Source organism: Notolepis coatsorum (genome assembly GCF_963971535.1).
Source record: "Notolepis coatsorum genome assembly, chromosome: 2".
Classification (NCBI taxonomy): Eukaryota; Metazoa; Chordata; class Actinopteri; order Aulopiformes; family Paralepididae; genus Notolepis; species Notolepis coatsorum.
This window is the reverse complement of record NC_140166.1, coordinates 205321236-205338938: the sequence shown is the minus strand read 5'-3', so window position 1 is coordinate 205338938 and position 17703 is coordinate 205321236. Positions and strand designations below refer to the sequence as shown.

Genomic DNA, 17703 nt, shown 5'->3' with positions numbered 1-17703 from the left:
CGCTGCGCCACTGCTGAATTAGGACCGCCGCTACTAGACAATTTTTTCAGGGGAAACACAGCATTATGCATACTTTTGACAATAAATAAAGTAAGAATTTGTTCTTACTTGCTTGCCTGGGTAAATAAAGGTTAAATAATTTTTTTTATATAAATACAAATATATATTTACAGATACCGATAATTTCCGATATTACATTTGAATGCCAATATCAGCCGATAATATCGATAGGCCGATAATATCGGACATCTCTAATTATAATGAACATATTACATTTGCTCCCAGGGGGCGAAACTAGAGCCCGCCAAGCGCCATTGGCGGTCAGTTTTTACGTTTGACGACTTCCACTGAGAGGTCTGCCCACCGTGTGGCGGGCAATCAAATAGTCATGTGAAAACCGAAAATCATGTTCTCACTCGCTGTCTCAGCACAGACATGCAGCGCACCGCGCACTGCTCCTCCTACCCCTCCCGCACCCGTTTCTGTATGCTGCATGTAAACGGAGGCTATTGCCTCGGACAGTCACCGTGACGTTAGTCTAGTCAGAGGGACCTCCGTGAGCTAATGTTAGCTACTGTTACAAAATGACCCAGTCAACTATTCACTTTTAGTTTAATACATGAGGCATTGTGTAACGTTATCCAGCCGGCTAGCTACTGATAGCTCCCGACATCAACAACTGCTCCAGCAATAGTCCAGTGCATAATACCTCCGTTGGCTAGGTAGCTCACGTTAGCCCACGTTAGCTCACTAGTCACTACGAAATGTCTCAGTAAACTAAATAATAGCTGAGAATCCTTTCATGCGAAATGTAGAGTTTAGGGTCCAGCTGCAGAGCCAGAGAATCCTTGCTGGAGCTGGAGGCCACTTGAGTATACACACAGACAGTGGAGCTGTTTGCAGACAGCGAGGTGGCGATGTCTCGCAGATAATACAACTACAAGTATGATTATATAATATATATATTTTATTTAAAAAAAAAATTATATAAAATAATTATTATTATTTTTTTAATCAAAAAAAAGTTGGCAGGTAAGAAATATGCTTGGCGGGTAGATTCTTCCCATCTACCCGCCACTGGCCGGTGAGTCAAAAAGTTCATTTCGCTCCCCGTTTGCTCCACTACACGTTACTTCTGGTCGCCCCGGCAGTAGAGTTGTTCCGATACCGATACCAGTATCGGAAATGCCTCCGATACAGCCTAAATAATCGGTATCGGCGAGTACACTTGAATTCTATGCTCCGATACCATGACGTAATTTATCAACAACACGTGCGGTATCCTCCTGCTGAGAGTGAGCATTATAAAACAAACGTGTTTTTAATCGGCCGTGAATTAAAGTGTCAATGCTGTTTGTCATTTTAACAGCAGATACTTTCTTAAATGCCATCGTCCCAACAGAGCGTGGGGGAGCTCACTTGCTGGTGTTATTAGCATTAGCTGAAGAGCTAGCTGAAAAGCTTGTTTTAGTTTAAGGTTACCTTGGCTAAAGTTGGGACTATTCATAATCCAGCAATAATGGCTGCAGACCTGCAAGCAAAGTACAGCAAGTTGGCAAAGGAGTATTACAAGGTAAATCACTTTTTCCACCAGTAACGTTAGTCTTTCCATCTAGCTCACGTTAACGTGGCTAACCTAAGTGTCATCACTGATCGAACTCTCGCACACAGGCACGCAATTAATGACATGTTGCGGACAGCCATACCGGTGACAATGTTTAGCTTTTAGTGCCAAAGGAGTCTGAGGCGGAGTCTCAAAAGAGAATGTTGAATATTTATTTTGCACCGAAAATCACAACATACACGCGACTGAGGTAGGTAAATTAAATTTCTTGAGACTAAAGTACCGAAAAAAGGTACCGTTGGGTACCGGTATCGATTCACAGGTACCGGTATCGGTTCAAATGTGAAAGGTACCCATCCCTAGCCAGAGCCTCTGCTACTAGCTAACTGAACGGGAGCAGGCTGGATAGGAAGTGCAACAGCGTATAACGTCCGCAGAACCAATGTCCCAACAACCCTTCCGTGGGTGAACTCATTGAGCATAGTTGTCAATTAATGATACTAATACTAATCTATACAATCACCTGTTGTTGAATAAATACCATTACTTTCTAGTTATTACTAAAAACAGTATATATAAAACAGTATCTGTAGCTGTAAAAAAAAAATAATAATAATTTTATAATTTATATAATATATATATATTTTTTTATGTATGCACTGGTATCGGATCAGTATCGGTATCGGCCAATACCCAAAGCTTAGGTATCGGAATCGGATCGGGAAGGAAAAAATGGTATCGGAACATCTCTACCCGGCAGCAGCACATTTTGACAGTTCTCTCCGACGCACCACCGCATGTGACAGATCTGGGGAGGTTGTGGTGGAGATCATTTACAGACAGCCTTTTGCTGCATCATTTCAGAAAGTTTGTGCAACGGAATCAGACCAAACAGCTGACCAGTCATATAAGGACTTTATCCTATACGTCTCTTTATTTGATAAATGAGTTTCCATCGCCTATTTGTGAAATTTTCCAAAAAGCACCTCAAGCCAACATAAAAGAAAAGTTTTACGTTTTTGAGCAAGTTTCAGATTTTGCCATTTCGTAGCTTTTCTAAGTTATAAGATATTTCATGTGCATAAAATACGTATGGAAACAGAGCTACAGCCTAAAACAAAGCATAAAAACGCTTGTAAAAAAATTCAATAAACAGGATTTATCCAAACCTTGAGATATCACCTTGAGATATCCTATTATCCTAGAAGACAGATAGCAGAGTTTAGGTTAAGCATCAAAGCTTTGTTTTTGTTGCCAATTCCTTAGTATCTCTGAGAGGGATTTAATTGGTTATTTTGCTGTTTAAACTCAAACATAGAAAGAAGAAAGATACTGCAGCTGTTTTCACAATACCAGCTGCATACTAAGACAAGCATGAAGATACGAGTTTGTGTCTCGCCTCCGACACAAGATATCTGCAACACAGTGCAGTTTTACTGACCTAAATCCATAGCTAACAGTCTAGATACTACAGCAGAATCCATTATAAAGAGCAAGGAGGATTTTGGGAGGGAGGCACAAGTCTGCTGACCATGCAAATCATTTTCCAGCTTGGTGCCAGTTAGCACAGAGGTTTTCTAAATACCTCGGACCACTGAGAAACCAGAAAACTATTTCTCTAGACTTTTAAGAAATCCAACTTCTTAATACATCCGCTAAGCACTGTAAAGGCTACACCTAATCATTTCCATGGGCTAAAATACAACACTCCTCGTCTCCTTCCCAATAGTGTAATACAGACGTATCGCAACATTTCATTGCCGCGTCGTCAAGGAGCCTGCATCTATCAGAGGCCTTTTCGGTGCGATAACCAGGTGACGGATGATGAGTGGACTGCTTGGGAGATGCAGGTATTCTGTCTTCTCCACAAAGGCATCCTGGCCAAACACCGGGTATCTGACTCCTGCCATCTAAAAATAAGGAGCAATTGCCGCCAAAGCGGCAGACATCGCCAGGAGGAGTAGTCTGGAGAGGAGGTAATCAGCCCTCCATCTCTTGAGCATTACACAACACTCCGCTCCTTCAGATAGGACGAGGACCGACAAGTCACTGCCAGGACAGTCGCTGACCTCTTGTATTTTATGGCAGACCGGGGACTTGTTGTGATCTATGACTCTTACAGCGATGCTTTTCCTCTGAGATGAGGCCGGGCTCAAGAGGAACACTCTAGAAGAGGAGAAATGGGAAATAGCAGTGTATTATTACTTAGCTTTGTCGCTGAATGAAAAGGCCCAACTTGAGGGACCAAAACATCCCGGGTTGTGTGTGTTGTTGGGTGTGAGGGCAAAGTAGGGCTATATAAAGACACGTGTGCGGTATGAGCGAGACTGCAAGCCCACGAAGAAGAAAAATCCGTCTTGCCTGGTAAACCACATCAGTGAGAGAGAGGCCAACTCAGCATCACTGGGGGAATGTTTGGATCCTAGTTTTATTTCATTCAACCGATATCACGTAGAGGGAAGCTGATTCTAGGCCAGTTTTCTTAACAAAACCTAAAAAAGATTTGTATACAATAGAGACCATATGCTAGGAAAAACCTTTGCCCGGTAAAACAGAGGAATTACAGACATGATGGGGGAGCTGCATTGAGCCAGTTAACCCTTAGTCAGCCCACACGCCCACGCCCACTAAAGTCTAGATGACCATATGTGAGGTGGGGCACTGAGTTACAGACTTGTACTTCATCTCCACATGGAGACAATGTAAATGTTGATTCACTGAGTATAGCCAAATAAAGCATGTCGCCTTTTCAGCTCTGCGACTCTCGTTGGCAGCCAGCCAGCCAGCGAGGCTGGTGTGTTAAGCGTGTGGGAGTGAGGTAGTTTAACAGGTTAGTCATCCACTCTCCCGACACAATAGAGCCCTCTGTGGGGCCCTCCACACTGGACCTGTGGTACCAATCCTTTGAACGTCCACATCAAAAGACGCCACCTGATTTCAAAGTCCAACTCGCGCAGAGCCATTCATGACAACTGTTGTGAGGATGTTTACATCCAGTTGGATCTTTAGGAGACAAGTGGAAAACGGGTTCTGAACAGGAAATGACGAGGGGCGGTTGGACTAGCAGTGGAGCAGTTTGACTCTGGTGTTCACTGGATGGAAAACACAAGACTCGGGACGAGCTTCAGTGCTGTGGCGTATATCCTGTCATTGTTAGAGAGCGGGGCAGTGTTGATGTGGGGGGCGGGGTTCCCGCTGTGGTAAGAGCCACCATTAGACGCACGCTCCTCAGGAATAACACTGGCTGAGATCATCGTTTAAAGATGAATATTTGCTAAAGGATCTTAGGGAAGACTGTCCCCTCCACTGTGTAAGTTGTGAATAAGGGCTATGGTCGTAAAGTATTAAGACAGTGATTCAGTCGCAGTCACTAGGAAGCCAATCTTGAAGGGTAACAGTTTCTCCACAATGGACTATGTCCTCTCCAGCCACATCCAATAACTGATTTTCTCTGATAATTCCCGTGGTACTGCTCATGGTTATCAGTGTTTCCCCTACCATTGCTCACTAGTCACTACGAAACGGGACACCCTCCCCTCCTGAAAAAATTATAATAAAAAAAAAAGTATAAAAAAAATAATTTTCTTTTTTTATTTTAATACTTTTTTTATTAAAGTTAGCTTTAATCATAGTAACATTGGCGAGCTAGCTAAATTATACATACATCGGTTTTCATATAAATCAATCTTCACTAAGACTTAAAAACAATGGCGCGGCACGGTCTACGGAGACGCAGAAAAAAGCTACCAAATCCATTCAGAGACAACTCCGAGACAATTCCGAGACCGACTAGCGTCGCGCAGAACTAGTCTCAGTCTCTCTCTCCCTCTTTCTCCTTCAAGTAACCAAACGTTACACTATAAAGATGAACTGGATACTTGATATATGAAGTTCATATAAGCCATTCTCCCTTTCTGTGTGTGTGTGTGTGTGTGTGTGTGTGTGTGCGTGCCCGTCCCAACTCTGTTTTTTTTTTTCAGATTTCTTGAAAAAAATATTATTTTCTATTATTTTTTTTTTTAATATATATATAATGTAGGAGTGGGTGTTGGTCCAGCCACTGTGCTGACGTGGCCTGGGTCTCTTCCACCATCCTGCTGCTCTGTGGTGTGGTATAAACCTGTGTCTATGGTCTGAGACACACCGGCTCTGATCACACCAGTTATTTAACTATTTAATTATTATTTAGTTATTGCACTGCATTGGCAGTTGAACTGCATTGAACTGAATTGGAAAAAAGAAACCTCATAACTGAACTGGCACTGAACATTGAACTACATTGGCACTGTTTGCAGATATACCGTTATTAAAGTTAAAAACATAATTTTGTATTGTTTTTTTTGGTTAAATCCAAAGAGAAAAAATATAAAATCAGAGAAATCCGAAAACAGGAAAATTAAAAACCGAGAAATCCGAAAACAGGAAAATCCATATCCAAAAACAGGAAAAGATAAAACAGATTTCATAGGGCCCTAGTTAAGGTTAATAAATTCACTCTGAAAATCTGCTGCGCTCTGATAAACTGACTCTTCGGTCAGAGCGTCCAGTGTGCACTCTGAGCCCTCAGAATTTCTGAACAACTTGAGCATTCTCACTCTGACACCGGTTGTAAATAGTTATGAGTGGTGTATGTGCCTCCCTGTATTGTAAATAGTTCATATGTGTGTTGTCACTACTGTATGTATAATTGTAAATAAGTAAATGTATGCGTTGTAAATAAAATAAATATTGTTAATATTTATTTACCTAATTTTATGTGCAATCGTTTCATTTCAGCTCAGTGTAGAGAAATGCACCGATACTAAAAACCGCCTTACTGCGCGAGTCTATGACGACACTGTTGACACCACGTATCCGTGACACGCGCGCCCCGCAACAACACTAGTAGTTTTGGGGGGCCTACCACCCCCCCCTGAAAAAAATCCTAGGGGAAACACTGGTTATAGTACAAACACATGATGCAGGTTACAGCAGGTAATACAAATTATTGCTGATGAGGGAAGGCCTTCCGTCTCGAGATAATCCACAGACCTTGTTGTGAGCAGTTTCATTCAAGAACTATTTTCTACCAAAGTACCATAGGTCTGTGGATTATCTCGAGTAACCAGGTCATGATTTCTGGAAAGAGACATTGCAGGGAGTTTTTAAAACCAGCTCCATTGTATTGGGACTGGTGACCGCAGACATCTCTACTGCATATATCTCCACGGCATAATTATCTCCAAAACTCTGCAAATCACACAGAAACGATCTGGCCCAAAGAGCTGGAAAGCGAAACTCATCTTGAAAACTAAACGAAAACACCCTAGGTGTAACCGACGCCTAAATAGCAACTTTGAAAAAAATAAAAATAGGGCATAGTGGATACAATAACACTGGTAGTGACTGGCTGCAAAAACTGCAGTGCATGATAATTAATGATTCATGAATGCTCCTCACCTGTGGTTCCTATAGTAGGCCAGCAGGCACAGGGATCCGTGGCTCCGAGGCCACTCACCAATGAATATCGTGGCACTTTGCCAAACCCAGCATCAACAAAACCAATCCAAGCGGACGGTCATGTTAGCTTTGGGTAAGAAATTGGTAGAAATCTAGTAGTATGTTTGCTTTTGTAAAAAAAAGTCAACATGAAGACTCGAATAAACCTACTGCCACTACCGCCGTGACCCCATGTTGTTGGTATGCACAAAAAAAAAACATCCTTTATATGTGGGCTTCTTCAGTTGTTCGATAACGATAGGAACATTCAGTTTTAGACCTGTGTAGTCTTAAAAACAAGAGCTAAATCCTGCAGCTCTGGGAAAAGACGACGGGAATTTCAAATGGCATACTTGAAGAGAAGCCAGAGACACGTTGGCCTACTTCAAAAGTAGGAGGAAAAACCAGGTTTACACGAGGATGATACACGGGTTTGGAAATGTAAAAAGCTCATGACAAATTTTTGTTTTTTTTATGTCAGCGTATCTCTTCTTCTTGTTGAAGGCATGGTCTGTAACCACGGACAACTTCCCATCTAAAATGGGGATGAGAGGGGAAAGAGATGTGGGGTGTACCAAATTGCCACTTAAATTATTTATATATATTTTTTAAACCCTCTCTGCATTTGGGGGCTCCATATTCTCTGGCAGAGAGTTGAAAGCGGACACAAAAATGGAAACAGATGTGGAGCCAGTGAGTTATTTTGCGCTGGTATGGATCCATGTTTTTTTGTATCCATCCTCTCCCTCTTTCCTCTTCTCTGCCAAACACAACAAAGGGTCTGGAAAAAAAACTAGCATAACGTGATGGTGGTCAGAATGGAAAACGGGAGTAGTTTTAAGAGTTTTTTTGTCTCGTCTGGATCGTGGCCTGAACCCACGCTAGACCTGAGAGGCCTCTGAGGTCAGATGACTGCCGATGACTGCTCCGTAGATCAAAGGTCGGAGGAAACCTGGAGAGAGATGAGCCTCTGAGACTGGCTGCGTCAGCTGGACGCCGTGCTGGGGCAACAGGAAAAAACAACTCCCGTACTAATTATATTACAACAGGAGCGTGAAGGTGCAACATCTGAAGCGATGATTCTCCGTTAGGGATCCTTAGACCCACCAACAAGTCTCTACACAGCATATGGTTGGTGACCTCAGATCTCACTGATGCGATGACTGGGGGACCCCGTTTCTTACCTGGCCTTCTCTGGAAGGGGGGAGCCAGCTGTCACCAACCCAGAGTGTGTATGCCAGTCATCCTTTCAACTTGGAACACCAGCTGACTAGGAAGGCTGTTTTTGTTCATCCCCAAAGCTGATTCTGGAGGAAATGTTCTCATAAACAAAACTCTGTCCAGTTTCCTGCTTAACAGCTTTCTGACATCTGCTCCTCGTTTGTGAAAGAGGGTGTTATAGAGCACAGCAGGGGTTCCTTTCTCAACGCTTCTAAATCCCAAATAATCTTTACTGAAGTCAACATTTCCTTTAAATCAAAAGTTTAAGATACATTTCTATTTTCAAGCTATACTTAATTTGGGTACAGGGGTAAAAGTCTGAGATAAAGTATTCTAAACAAAAAAAACTCCTGGGGGGGTGGGGTGAAGACTAAAGAGACCTAAACCTGCAATGACTGTCAATGAGCCTTGGATTTTCAACAAGTCAATTAAAGCTACAGGCACAAACAGTCCTCATACATTCATATTTAATGTGTGTAGTAGGCTATTCCGATCTTTAGCTAGCTACATCATTTATTTACAGTCTACTGGCAGGCAAAAGGCTTTGCTGAAGTTAGCTAACTGTAAACGTTGCCCAATAATAACTGGTCAACTGGCTCTAGCCAACATTAGCTACTACTAGAGAGAGCAGCTCCATTGCCTTGGCCGGTGTTGGCTCCAAGCTTTCTTGAGACAAAAATAGAAAACCGGCAGGGAGCGAGCAAACTGATATGCTAATTAGTTAGCAAGTAGCTCGGTCAATACTTTCGCCTAAATAAATAAATGTAAAAAATAATAAAAAGGGAACAACAAAGCCCCGTTTAACAACACGACTTACCTGAATCTTGGAGAGTCCTTCAGACATTCCTCGAACTCCACGGTGATCTTCATCTCTGTTGTTGAGTAATAATCACGGACTGTCTCTGAAACACTTCGCTTATTAATAAGGACACAGATCCCAAAACAGAGTACGGTTAGCTCGCTAACGGCGGCTAGCTCGCTTGTTGCTAATGGATTGTAGTAGCGTTGCTTGCTACCAATAGGGTCCAGCTGCAGCTCCGGAGTAGTATCCTCTCCTTGCTACAGGGTCCCGTCCTGCTAGCTCTACGGTGTCACCGTCCCGTCCTGCTGGCTCCTCTCAAGAGTAGGGTATATCTGCAGAGCCGCAAGCCCAACGCACTCACAGACAGGGCCGGTAGCCACTGCGCCTGCGCGGCTAGCTGTCTTTCTACAATTGGGGAAAATGCGACCATTAAAGATATAATAAGTATATCATTTTTCACACACACAAAACTATCTGGAGGAAGTGGTACAATTGTAAATAGAAAGCAGCGCCCAGTAGCTAGGTCATAGTAGTAGTAGCCAGCCAGTGTGGGAGGAGAAGCCTTGTTGCGACCAGCAGCACTACCGACGACTGTCAAGTGGTGCCTGATGCTCGTGAATGCTACGTGAGACAACCAACCAGGGCACTCCTCCTCCTCCTCCTCCTCGGTACTACGAGCCCAGAGCCAAGTGAATGTTTTTCCACTGTATATCTATAACTATAACCCTATATTAATAAATGCACCCATTTCTTGTAATAAAACGTAGAAGATCACACCATATTTTTACTTTTATTTTTTAAGTTAGCATTTTGTACTTTTAGTTTGTATATTTTATATTGTATATTTTGTATAGTGTTTTTGGACTTTATTCTTTTTAACTGTATGAAGGACAATCTAAGGGGGCTCATACCGAACCAAGCATTTCACTGTAATGTACATTATAGGTGTCAAATAAAACAAAACTTGTTCATGTGTATTTCATCTAACTAATACAGTATGATTTCTCAGTTTGATTGTCCCCCCCCCCAATTAAAGTATTACTGGATGTAACCAAAACCAGACCCGAGCACATTACGCAACAATAACGTTAGTATTTGCACAACTGCTCTCCATTCATTCATACTGAAGTGTTCTAGAAGTTTATTTATTTTTTGTTCTACACGCCTGCCGATTTGTTAAACACGTCTGCCACCTGGTGGCCATAAGGAGACACTGCCATTTCAGAGACTTGGATTAAGTCTCCAACTAAAACCCTGCTTTAAAATGGAGATTCCCATAGATAGAGGAAAGTCCTTAGGACAGGACTAGGCTTAAACTATGTCTGTGAAACCTGCCCCTACTGTTCTTTGTTGTAGTGTCACTGTAATGTAGTTCATTGATAAGAGAGATGCATATAACCCCTCTATATACTCACTTGTACACCTGCATATAACTCATAGCTCTGTATGATAGTATGTACAATAAAACTGTATATACCATATATATATATATATTCTCACCTCATATACCTATCCACACCTGTCTGTACAGTCCTTTACCATCAATATCTGTACATATCCTACACTTACTAGTTACGCTGCTGGCCAGTATGACTACTACCATACTGTCTTTACACCTGTATCACTGTACATATTATACTACAACTCTGTACATAGATCTGATTAGCACTACACTCAGTAGTTGTTTACACTGCCTGTGTTGTTTTTTACTACCTGTATACTGTGTTGTTCTACTACCTGTACCCCCCCCCCCCTCCCCCCCATGCTGCTATGATGCCTGAATTTCCCCAAGGGGATCAATAAAGGAATATCTTATCTTATCTTATCTTAGTAGTACTAATTTGTATATGTTGTACCCAGTTTAACCACCTGTACATTGTATATTGCCGTTTACTGCTACATTTGCACTCTGGTTGGATGGCAACCTTCTTCACTTGTGCTGTATAATAACAATATGTTTGAATCTAATGTAATTGATAAGAGATAGAGTAAGTAAGACTTGAGAATGTGTTGTCAGTAATCCAAGGTCATGATACAGAGGCAAGAGAGGATTAGCATTCAAGTAGTCAGAGGGTTTATGTAATAGATATTTCAGAATTAATAAATGTCAAAAAGACAACATCCATACCAACATAGTTTAATAATAGGAGACAAAAAAGACCACACATCCTTATGATTAAGAACATGCAAATTCAGAATACAAAAAAACACATGACTCAAACATCCCCATATTCTGAGACAAACATACTGCACGGCCATGGGATTGCTTATAATCTACCATCCTTAGAAAACAAATCAAAACATGGTAGAACTATTGCAAAACAAAAACAAGGCTGTGGAATCGGAGCCAAAATCTGAACGAGGAGAAAAAAATAAAACATTGAACATAAGCCTATTAATTTTACACACATGTACATAAATACAGAAGAGGCACATTTGCCGGGTAATAACCACTTTAGGGTTAATGTCATGATGACAGTTCACTGACGACTTCATCCTTGTCTTAGAATCTGAAGACAAACCAATTAATTACATAATCTCTGTACACTTTTAGTTTTTATTTCCAATAATCTTCCCTTGTTCGCTGTTCGATAAAACAAAAATAAAGACAGAGGAGACAACAACGACAACAGTATTTCAACATCTTTCCTGGGGATCAATGAACTGTTGTGATTGGAGGGAACAGAAGTCGATGTGTTAACACTTAAAGGGCCAATCACACGTGAGCAATTCAAAAGGGGTGTACTGAGTAAATGGGTTTAGGAGATCAGTGATCACAAAAAAGGACACAGTATTACAGAAATGCTTGAAAACGCCTTCATAAGCCGTAGTGGTTTAACTCCACCTGTCAATATTTTTGCTTTTCATGCAGTCAAGTCATTCAACTTAAAATCCCCATACAAGCCTACAGTAGGGACTGGCATCAGTAGCATTGATAATGGCTCTTCCCAAAACCAATCCCCAAATCCTTTGTCCTCGACACCCACCGTAGATCCGACGAGACTCGACTATAATCAAGATGGCCGTTAGACCCACACTGCACTGCACTTTGGTTAGATGAACTTTAACCTGGACAATTAACACCCATCGAATCTCGTCTGATCCCGGTGCTCGGAAACTAAAGAGTTGTTCGGAGGCCGGGGTCCATTTTGTACAGGACACAGTCCTGCTTATCAGTAGCACACACCTTCCCTTCCATCCGCTGCCTCAGTACGGTTCCTCTGTTTATCTGTTATCTTAGCGCGCAAACATGAAGTCGGTGCCGACGTAGTCGCAGGGCCGTCGCAGGCCGTACACGTCGCTGGGGGCTGAGGGGTGTAACACCTGTCTGGCCTTGTGCTGGTGTTAAAACGGTAGTTCAAAATCAAATCACACAGTGAAAGCAAACACGCAGAGAGCAATTACACCGACCTCTGTATCGTTGCTTCACCTCGTAATGGCTAAAACGCAATACTGTTTTATCATCATCTAGTAAGGATCACAGTGCTATACAACAGCATATTATAAGAAATGGATTATGAGTAATAATTACTTATCGGATGTGAAAGTATCAAATACTTTTTTTTATGAAATTCCGATCGCATAGGCTATATTTGGTTGGTGACTTTATATGATCTACAGTGAATAAGTAATTAAAAATAACTATTTAATTTGAATTCATAGAATATCTTATATTCTAATTATGATATCAAGTAAACCACATACCCAACATTTTCTGAATGTAAAAGAGAACCAAAGACAGAGAGGAAAACACAAAAACAAACAACTGCTTTGCTCATTAAAGGATCCAATTTTTAACATGAAGGTACTAATGATGGAACGCGACAAGGGGGGGGGGGGGAAGAGAGAAAAAAGAAAACAACATTTGAACCTTGCCAACACAACCGCCAAATTAACTTCCACGTGTTCAGGCCAGGGACGCCGTTGTTCCAAGGCCGTGTGCAGGGTTTCCCCGGGCTTCCTCCAGGGGCTGAGGAACAACTGGAACTCCGTGGCTCGCAGACTGTGGACCGGTGAGCAGCGTGAGGAGTGAAGAGGAGCCCCGGCTTGTCACTGCTTCTTATCCACAGTTAAAAAGGTCTCGGCGCTCCTTTTTAGGGTCACAATCAAAGTCCTCAGAGAGACAACAGTTTGAAAGAGGAGAAGAGGGGGGGGGGGGGGGGGGGGGGGGTTCTTGGCAACAGAAGAGGCAGTCGGCAGGGTCTATGAAATCTATGTTTTACTTTTGCCGTTCCTGGGGGCAGTTGACACAGGTAGGTGACCGGGGGGAGGTTGGCTGTCGTAGGGTGTTAATAGGTGGTGAAGCGGTGTCTTTGCTATAGGGCCCCAGCACTGGAACACAGAGTGTCGTAGTAATGTCTGTTTGGATGGTACATGAGCCGAGGCGCACGGCAGGGTGGTACGTTGCCTCCTTTAAGAATCCAGAGAGTCGGCTGAGGAGAGAGAGAGAGCGAGAGCGAGAGGGCGAGAGAGGTGAGACATGTGAGCATTTATATTCCTGATTACTGAATAGTGTGTTTGTTTTGGGGTGATTAATCACAATCCAGAAATCCCTTGACAGTAAAAATCTGCTGCCCAGCAGTTATGGTTATTAATTGGCGTGGAGATTGAGGGGCCTTTCTCACTCACCAATCGGGGTCGAATCAGCGCCCCCGGGGACGGGGGGAGTGTTCTCACTCAGACGGACACCCCTTTTGGGTGCGAAGCGGCGCTGATTCGTATTACCCCCCGCTGAACCTGGGACACTTGAAATAGGTGGTCTCGGGTGCGGGCCAGTGGGAGCGGGGGGCGTGACACACACAACGTCGTTACTGTAATGCTTTTCATGCTTGCTTGAATTTTGGGCAGATAAAAACACACAGCAACAACTGGACAATACCCACAAAAATTATATTTATGGTGAATTTGAGAGTTCAGACCTCAACCAAAAACAAGCGTGTGGAGCCTCACAGCTCAGTGGATGAAAACATGAAGCCACGTTACAAAGCACAGCACTTCTGGCTCGCATTAGGCTTGGCAATTTTGTTTGCCATGCTATGTCTATACATTGGTTTCTTGTTCGAATGCATTTATTTCTACCAGTGGTGCCCAACCAGTCGGCCGTGGTCGACCAGTAGATCAATGACATGCAATATAATTGCCACGAGCGATGGGATAATGTTAGCTGCTGAACAGGCTAAGCTAACTAGCTAACTAACTAACTAGTTTGCATCAGATCTCGGAACGGACCAGAACCCACCTCACCCCTGCCCACTTTGACAACCTAGGATGGCTTAGAGTAGACGACAGAGTACAGCAACTTGCAATGGGCCTGGTCTACAAGATACACTACACGACCAAGGTACCCATGTACATGTCAAAATACTTCCCAAAGGTCAGTGAATACCACGATCACAACACCAGAGGGAGCTCCACAAATCATGTTAAACCCAGATTCGGCTCAAATAAGGGACTAAACACGTTTCGCAATTATGCCACATCAATGTGGAACGCCCTACCCAAAGCTGTAAAGGAATGTGGATCACTACCCACTTTCAAAACCTCTCTCAAGGGACACCTACGGGAGACTGCAATTAAACACTGGCCCCTGTAAATATCCAATGTACATTCATTTACCTAGTATGGTTTTGTCAATAGTCCAATGTACAATTTTGTTTGTTTGTACAGTGTCTCCCCCCCCCCCCCCCCCTCAATGTACAGTTTTGCTTGTTTATACAATGTGCCCCCCCCCCCCCCCCCCCCCAACCACCTCCAATGTAAATTACCCAGTATGGTTGTCAATATCCCAACGTACCCAACCCCCCCCACCCAACCTCCTCCAATGTACAGTTTCTACGTCAAATGTATATACTCCCTTTTCTTGACTCCTTCTGTATCACAAACAGTACTGTATTTGCAAATCTGGTATGTCATAAATGTATAGATGTAGCAGTACTGACTATCTGTATGTCATGTATGTCATATATGTCCTGATGAATTGAAAATGGGGGACCCTGATGTAAACAAGACGAAAGTCTTTCTCTGGTCTGCATCCCCTTAACAATTGTGTGTATTGAGCTGTACTGTACTGTACCCATTCTGCAATCTGTTAATAAAGTTTTCAATCAATCAATCAATCAATCAATCAATCAATCAATCAACGGAATGGAACGGAACCGAATGGGTGAGTGAGAAAGGCCCCTGAGTGGATAGACTTTCATGTTAACCAGTTCTCCTTCAACCAGTACCACTGCTGTAACCAAACCGGACAACACAGAAGACCTCTACAGCAGGCCTATTCAATTGGCGGCCTATGGGCCACATCCGGCCCAGAAGCAACCTCTGAGTGGCCCAGCGAGCTTGAATTAAATGGGCTATTTAATAGCAATTTTTATATTTTAATTGTAATATTATTTTATAAAAAATATTTGTTAACCACTTAACTCATTCAGCGCCATCGCTTAATGAGCCAGGGGGCGCTAGAACACCATCGCTTTAATCAATGGGGAGACTGCGAGATTTGCGAGTGCTTAAAATATATCTTATATTATAGCTATGGGTCTAATACACCCGTCGATTGTCAGTGAGTTGCTTCCAGTCAACATGTACAAAACAGATTGTTTTTTCATCCATACATTTCCGTTTTATACAGTTTTGAATATGAGTATAGTTTGTGATTCTCAGTAATCCCAGGAAAAGACGCGATAATAGCGTTGTAGTGGAATACACTAAACACTAGGGCTGCAACTAATGATTATTTTGGTAATCGACTAATCTGTCGATTATTTTTTCGATTAGTCGACTAATCTAACGATTATTTTTGTCATTCGATTAGTCGACTAATCTAACGATTATTTTTGTCACACCCTCAATCTCTGCTTCCTGTGGGCATGGCTCCTTCTCCAATGCATGTTTTACCTCACATGCTCAAGTCTGCACACCTGTGAATGTCACCCTGTTGTCCAGTCCCTCTGCCTTAACAGTTAACTTAACATAACATGATCCTATATGAATTGAAAATGGGGGACCCTGATGGAAACAAGACAAACGTCTTTCTCAGGTCTGCATCCCCTTAACAATTGTATGTATTGAGCCGTACTGTATTGTACCCATTCTGCAATCTGTTAAATAAAGTTTTCATTCATTCATTCATTCATCCCATAGCAAATTAAAATAATGACTCATGAAACATTTGAATTTGGATCTTAAGCAACTTTAAATCAAAATGTATTTGAACAATACAACAATCACTCATAAGATAAATAAATTAAATAATACAAATTAAAGTGGAAGTGTTTAAATAACTAAAAAAAAATATATAGCAGCCTTCTTAGCTTAACATCCCAGGGAACTAATGGGATAACTGGGGATGTTGTTTGCTCCTGACAAGCTGGAGTCTCAAAGTCTGGTAGACAAAGCAACTCTGAGGTCATGCTCAATGTCCAATCTGTTCCTCTGCTTTGTCTTCAGCTGGACCAGAGCTGAGAAGACACTTTCACAAAGATAGGTAGTGCAAAAAAAAATTATATTAAAAAAAAATATATATTTTTTTTAACAACTAATCGACGCAAACATTCTGCGTCGACGAGTTTTTATGATCGATGCCGTCGATTATGTCGAATAATCGTTGCAGCCCTACTAAACACGTTGTAATTTTTCGCCTGATTATCGAATCTTCCTGAAATCAACACTAGATTATCATTATTATCCTTCCTCGTGCAGCCAACGGTGAAAAGGCTCACACACACAGCTTCGATCGCAGTAGAAAGAAATATCAGATCAACGCAAGATTTTATATATAGAGTCCTTACCTGGTCTCTGATGTAATGCAAAAGAAATAATCCAATTATCTGATCGCCATTCCAAATACTGCTCGTGGAGGTCCGTCCCACATTGCCCGGCATTGCATATGGGGGGGGGGGGGGCAGCATCGAAGATGTAACGTTGTAAACGCTAGTCCTGCCGGAGTATTTAAACCCCGCCCGCACGGCTCAGATCGGCCCAGAAAAAACTACACCATTTCTAATAGAGTGCAATACCGGCTGGAAGGCATAGGCGGCGGTATTTGCCCTTTTGCAAGCTCAGACCCATTCCCAATGATAACATCAGGCTGGATGGATGAAAATGAATGGATATAGCTAATAAAAGAAACAACAATTAAAACCAGACTTTTCTCGTGATTGGCACTGAACGGGTTGGCGAGTTAACCCGACTTTTTCCGTGATTGGCGCTGAATGAGTTAAGGATTGGATTATTAAATTTTTTTGCTCGTCTGTCGGCTCCGGGCTGCGTTTTCGCCTATCAACCAATACATTGTTAGAAAGTTGAATTTGCCACCTTTTGATCGTCACCACACTCAACCTATTGCATGACTCCATTCTCGAGTTACAAGACGAAACATCCGGCGAGTGTCATTTGACAAGCCGTGACCACAAATCACTGATGTGATAACACAACATTGCAAGGTTGAAAAATAACGTTGCTGGTCGATTGGATGGACTTACTCTGCCCACAGAGGTGATAGTGACCCATTCACTATTGCAACAGAAGGGGACTTTTCCTCCAAAGCAAAGGAAGTGGTCCCTTCCATCGTAGTGGGGAAATTCATAGCGATCGTTGTGCTCAGTATGTTTGGATCAACATACATATGTGAATCAAG

At 42.4% G+C, this 17703-nt stretch overlaps 2 protein-coding genes across 4 annotated transcripts in view; both read right to left on the bottom strand.

Annotated features, from left to right (window-relative positions):
* The window catches only part of LOC311224192 (arf-GAP with coiled-coil, ANK repeat and PH domain-containing protein 2-like), a 77895-nt gene extending 68271 nt beyond the window's left edge, over window positions 1–9624 (bottom strand). For all 3 annotated transcript variants that reach the window (XM_084309070.1, XM_084309071.1, XM_084309072.1), the window contains exon 1: window positions 9081–9624. In XM_084309070.1, coding sequence (XP_084165196.1) covers window positions 9081–9133 — 53 coding nt within the window. In that variant the 5' untranslated portion in view covers window positions 9134–9624. The remainder of the gene's footprint in view (window positions 1–9080) is intronic.
* A 1562-nt stretch (window positions 9625–11186) lies between these two features.
* Window positions 11187–17703, bottom strand: part of ppp1r2 (protein phosphatase 1, regulatory (inhibitor) subunit 2) — a 55948-nt gene continuing 49431 nt past the window's right edge. Inside the window, exon 6 of the mRNA XM_084309114.1 lies at window positions 11187–13498. Coding sequence (XP_084165240.1) covers window positions 13479–13498 — 20 coding nt within the window. The 3' untranslated portion in view covers window positions 11187–13478. The remainder of the gene's footprint in view (window positions 13499–17703) is intronic.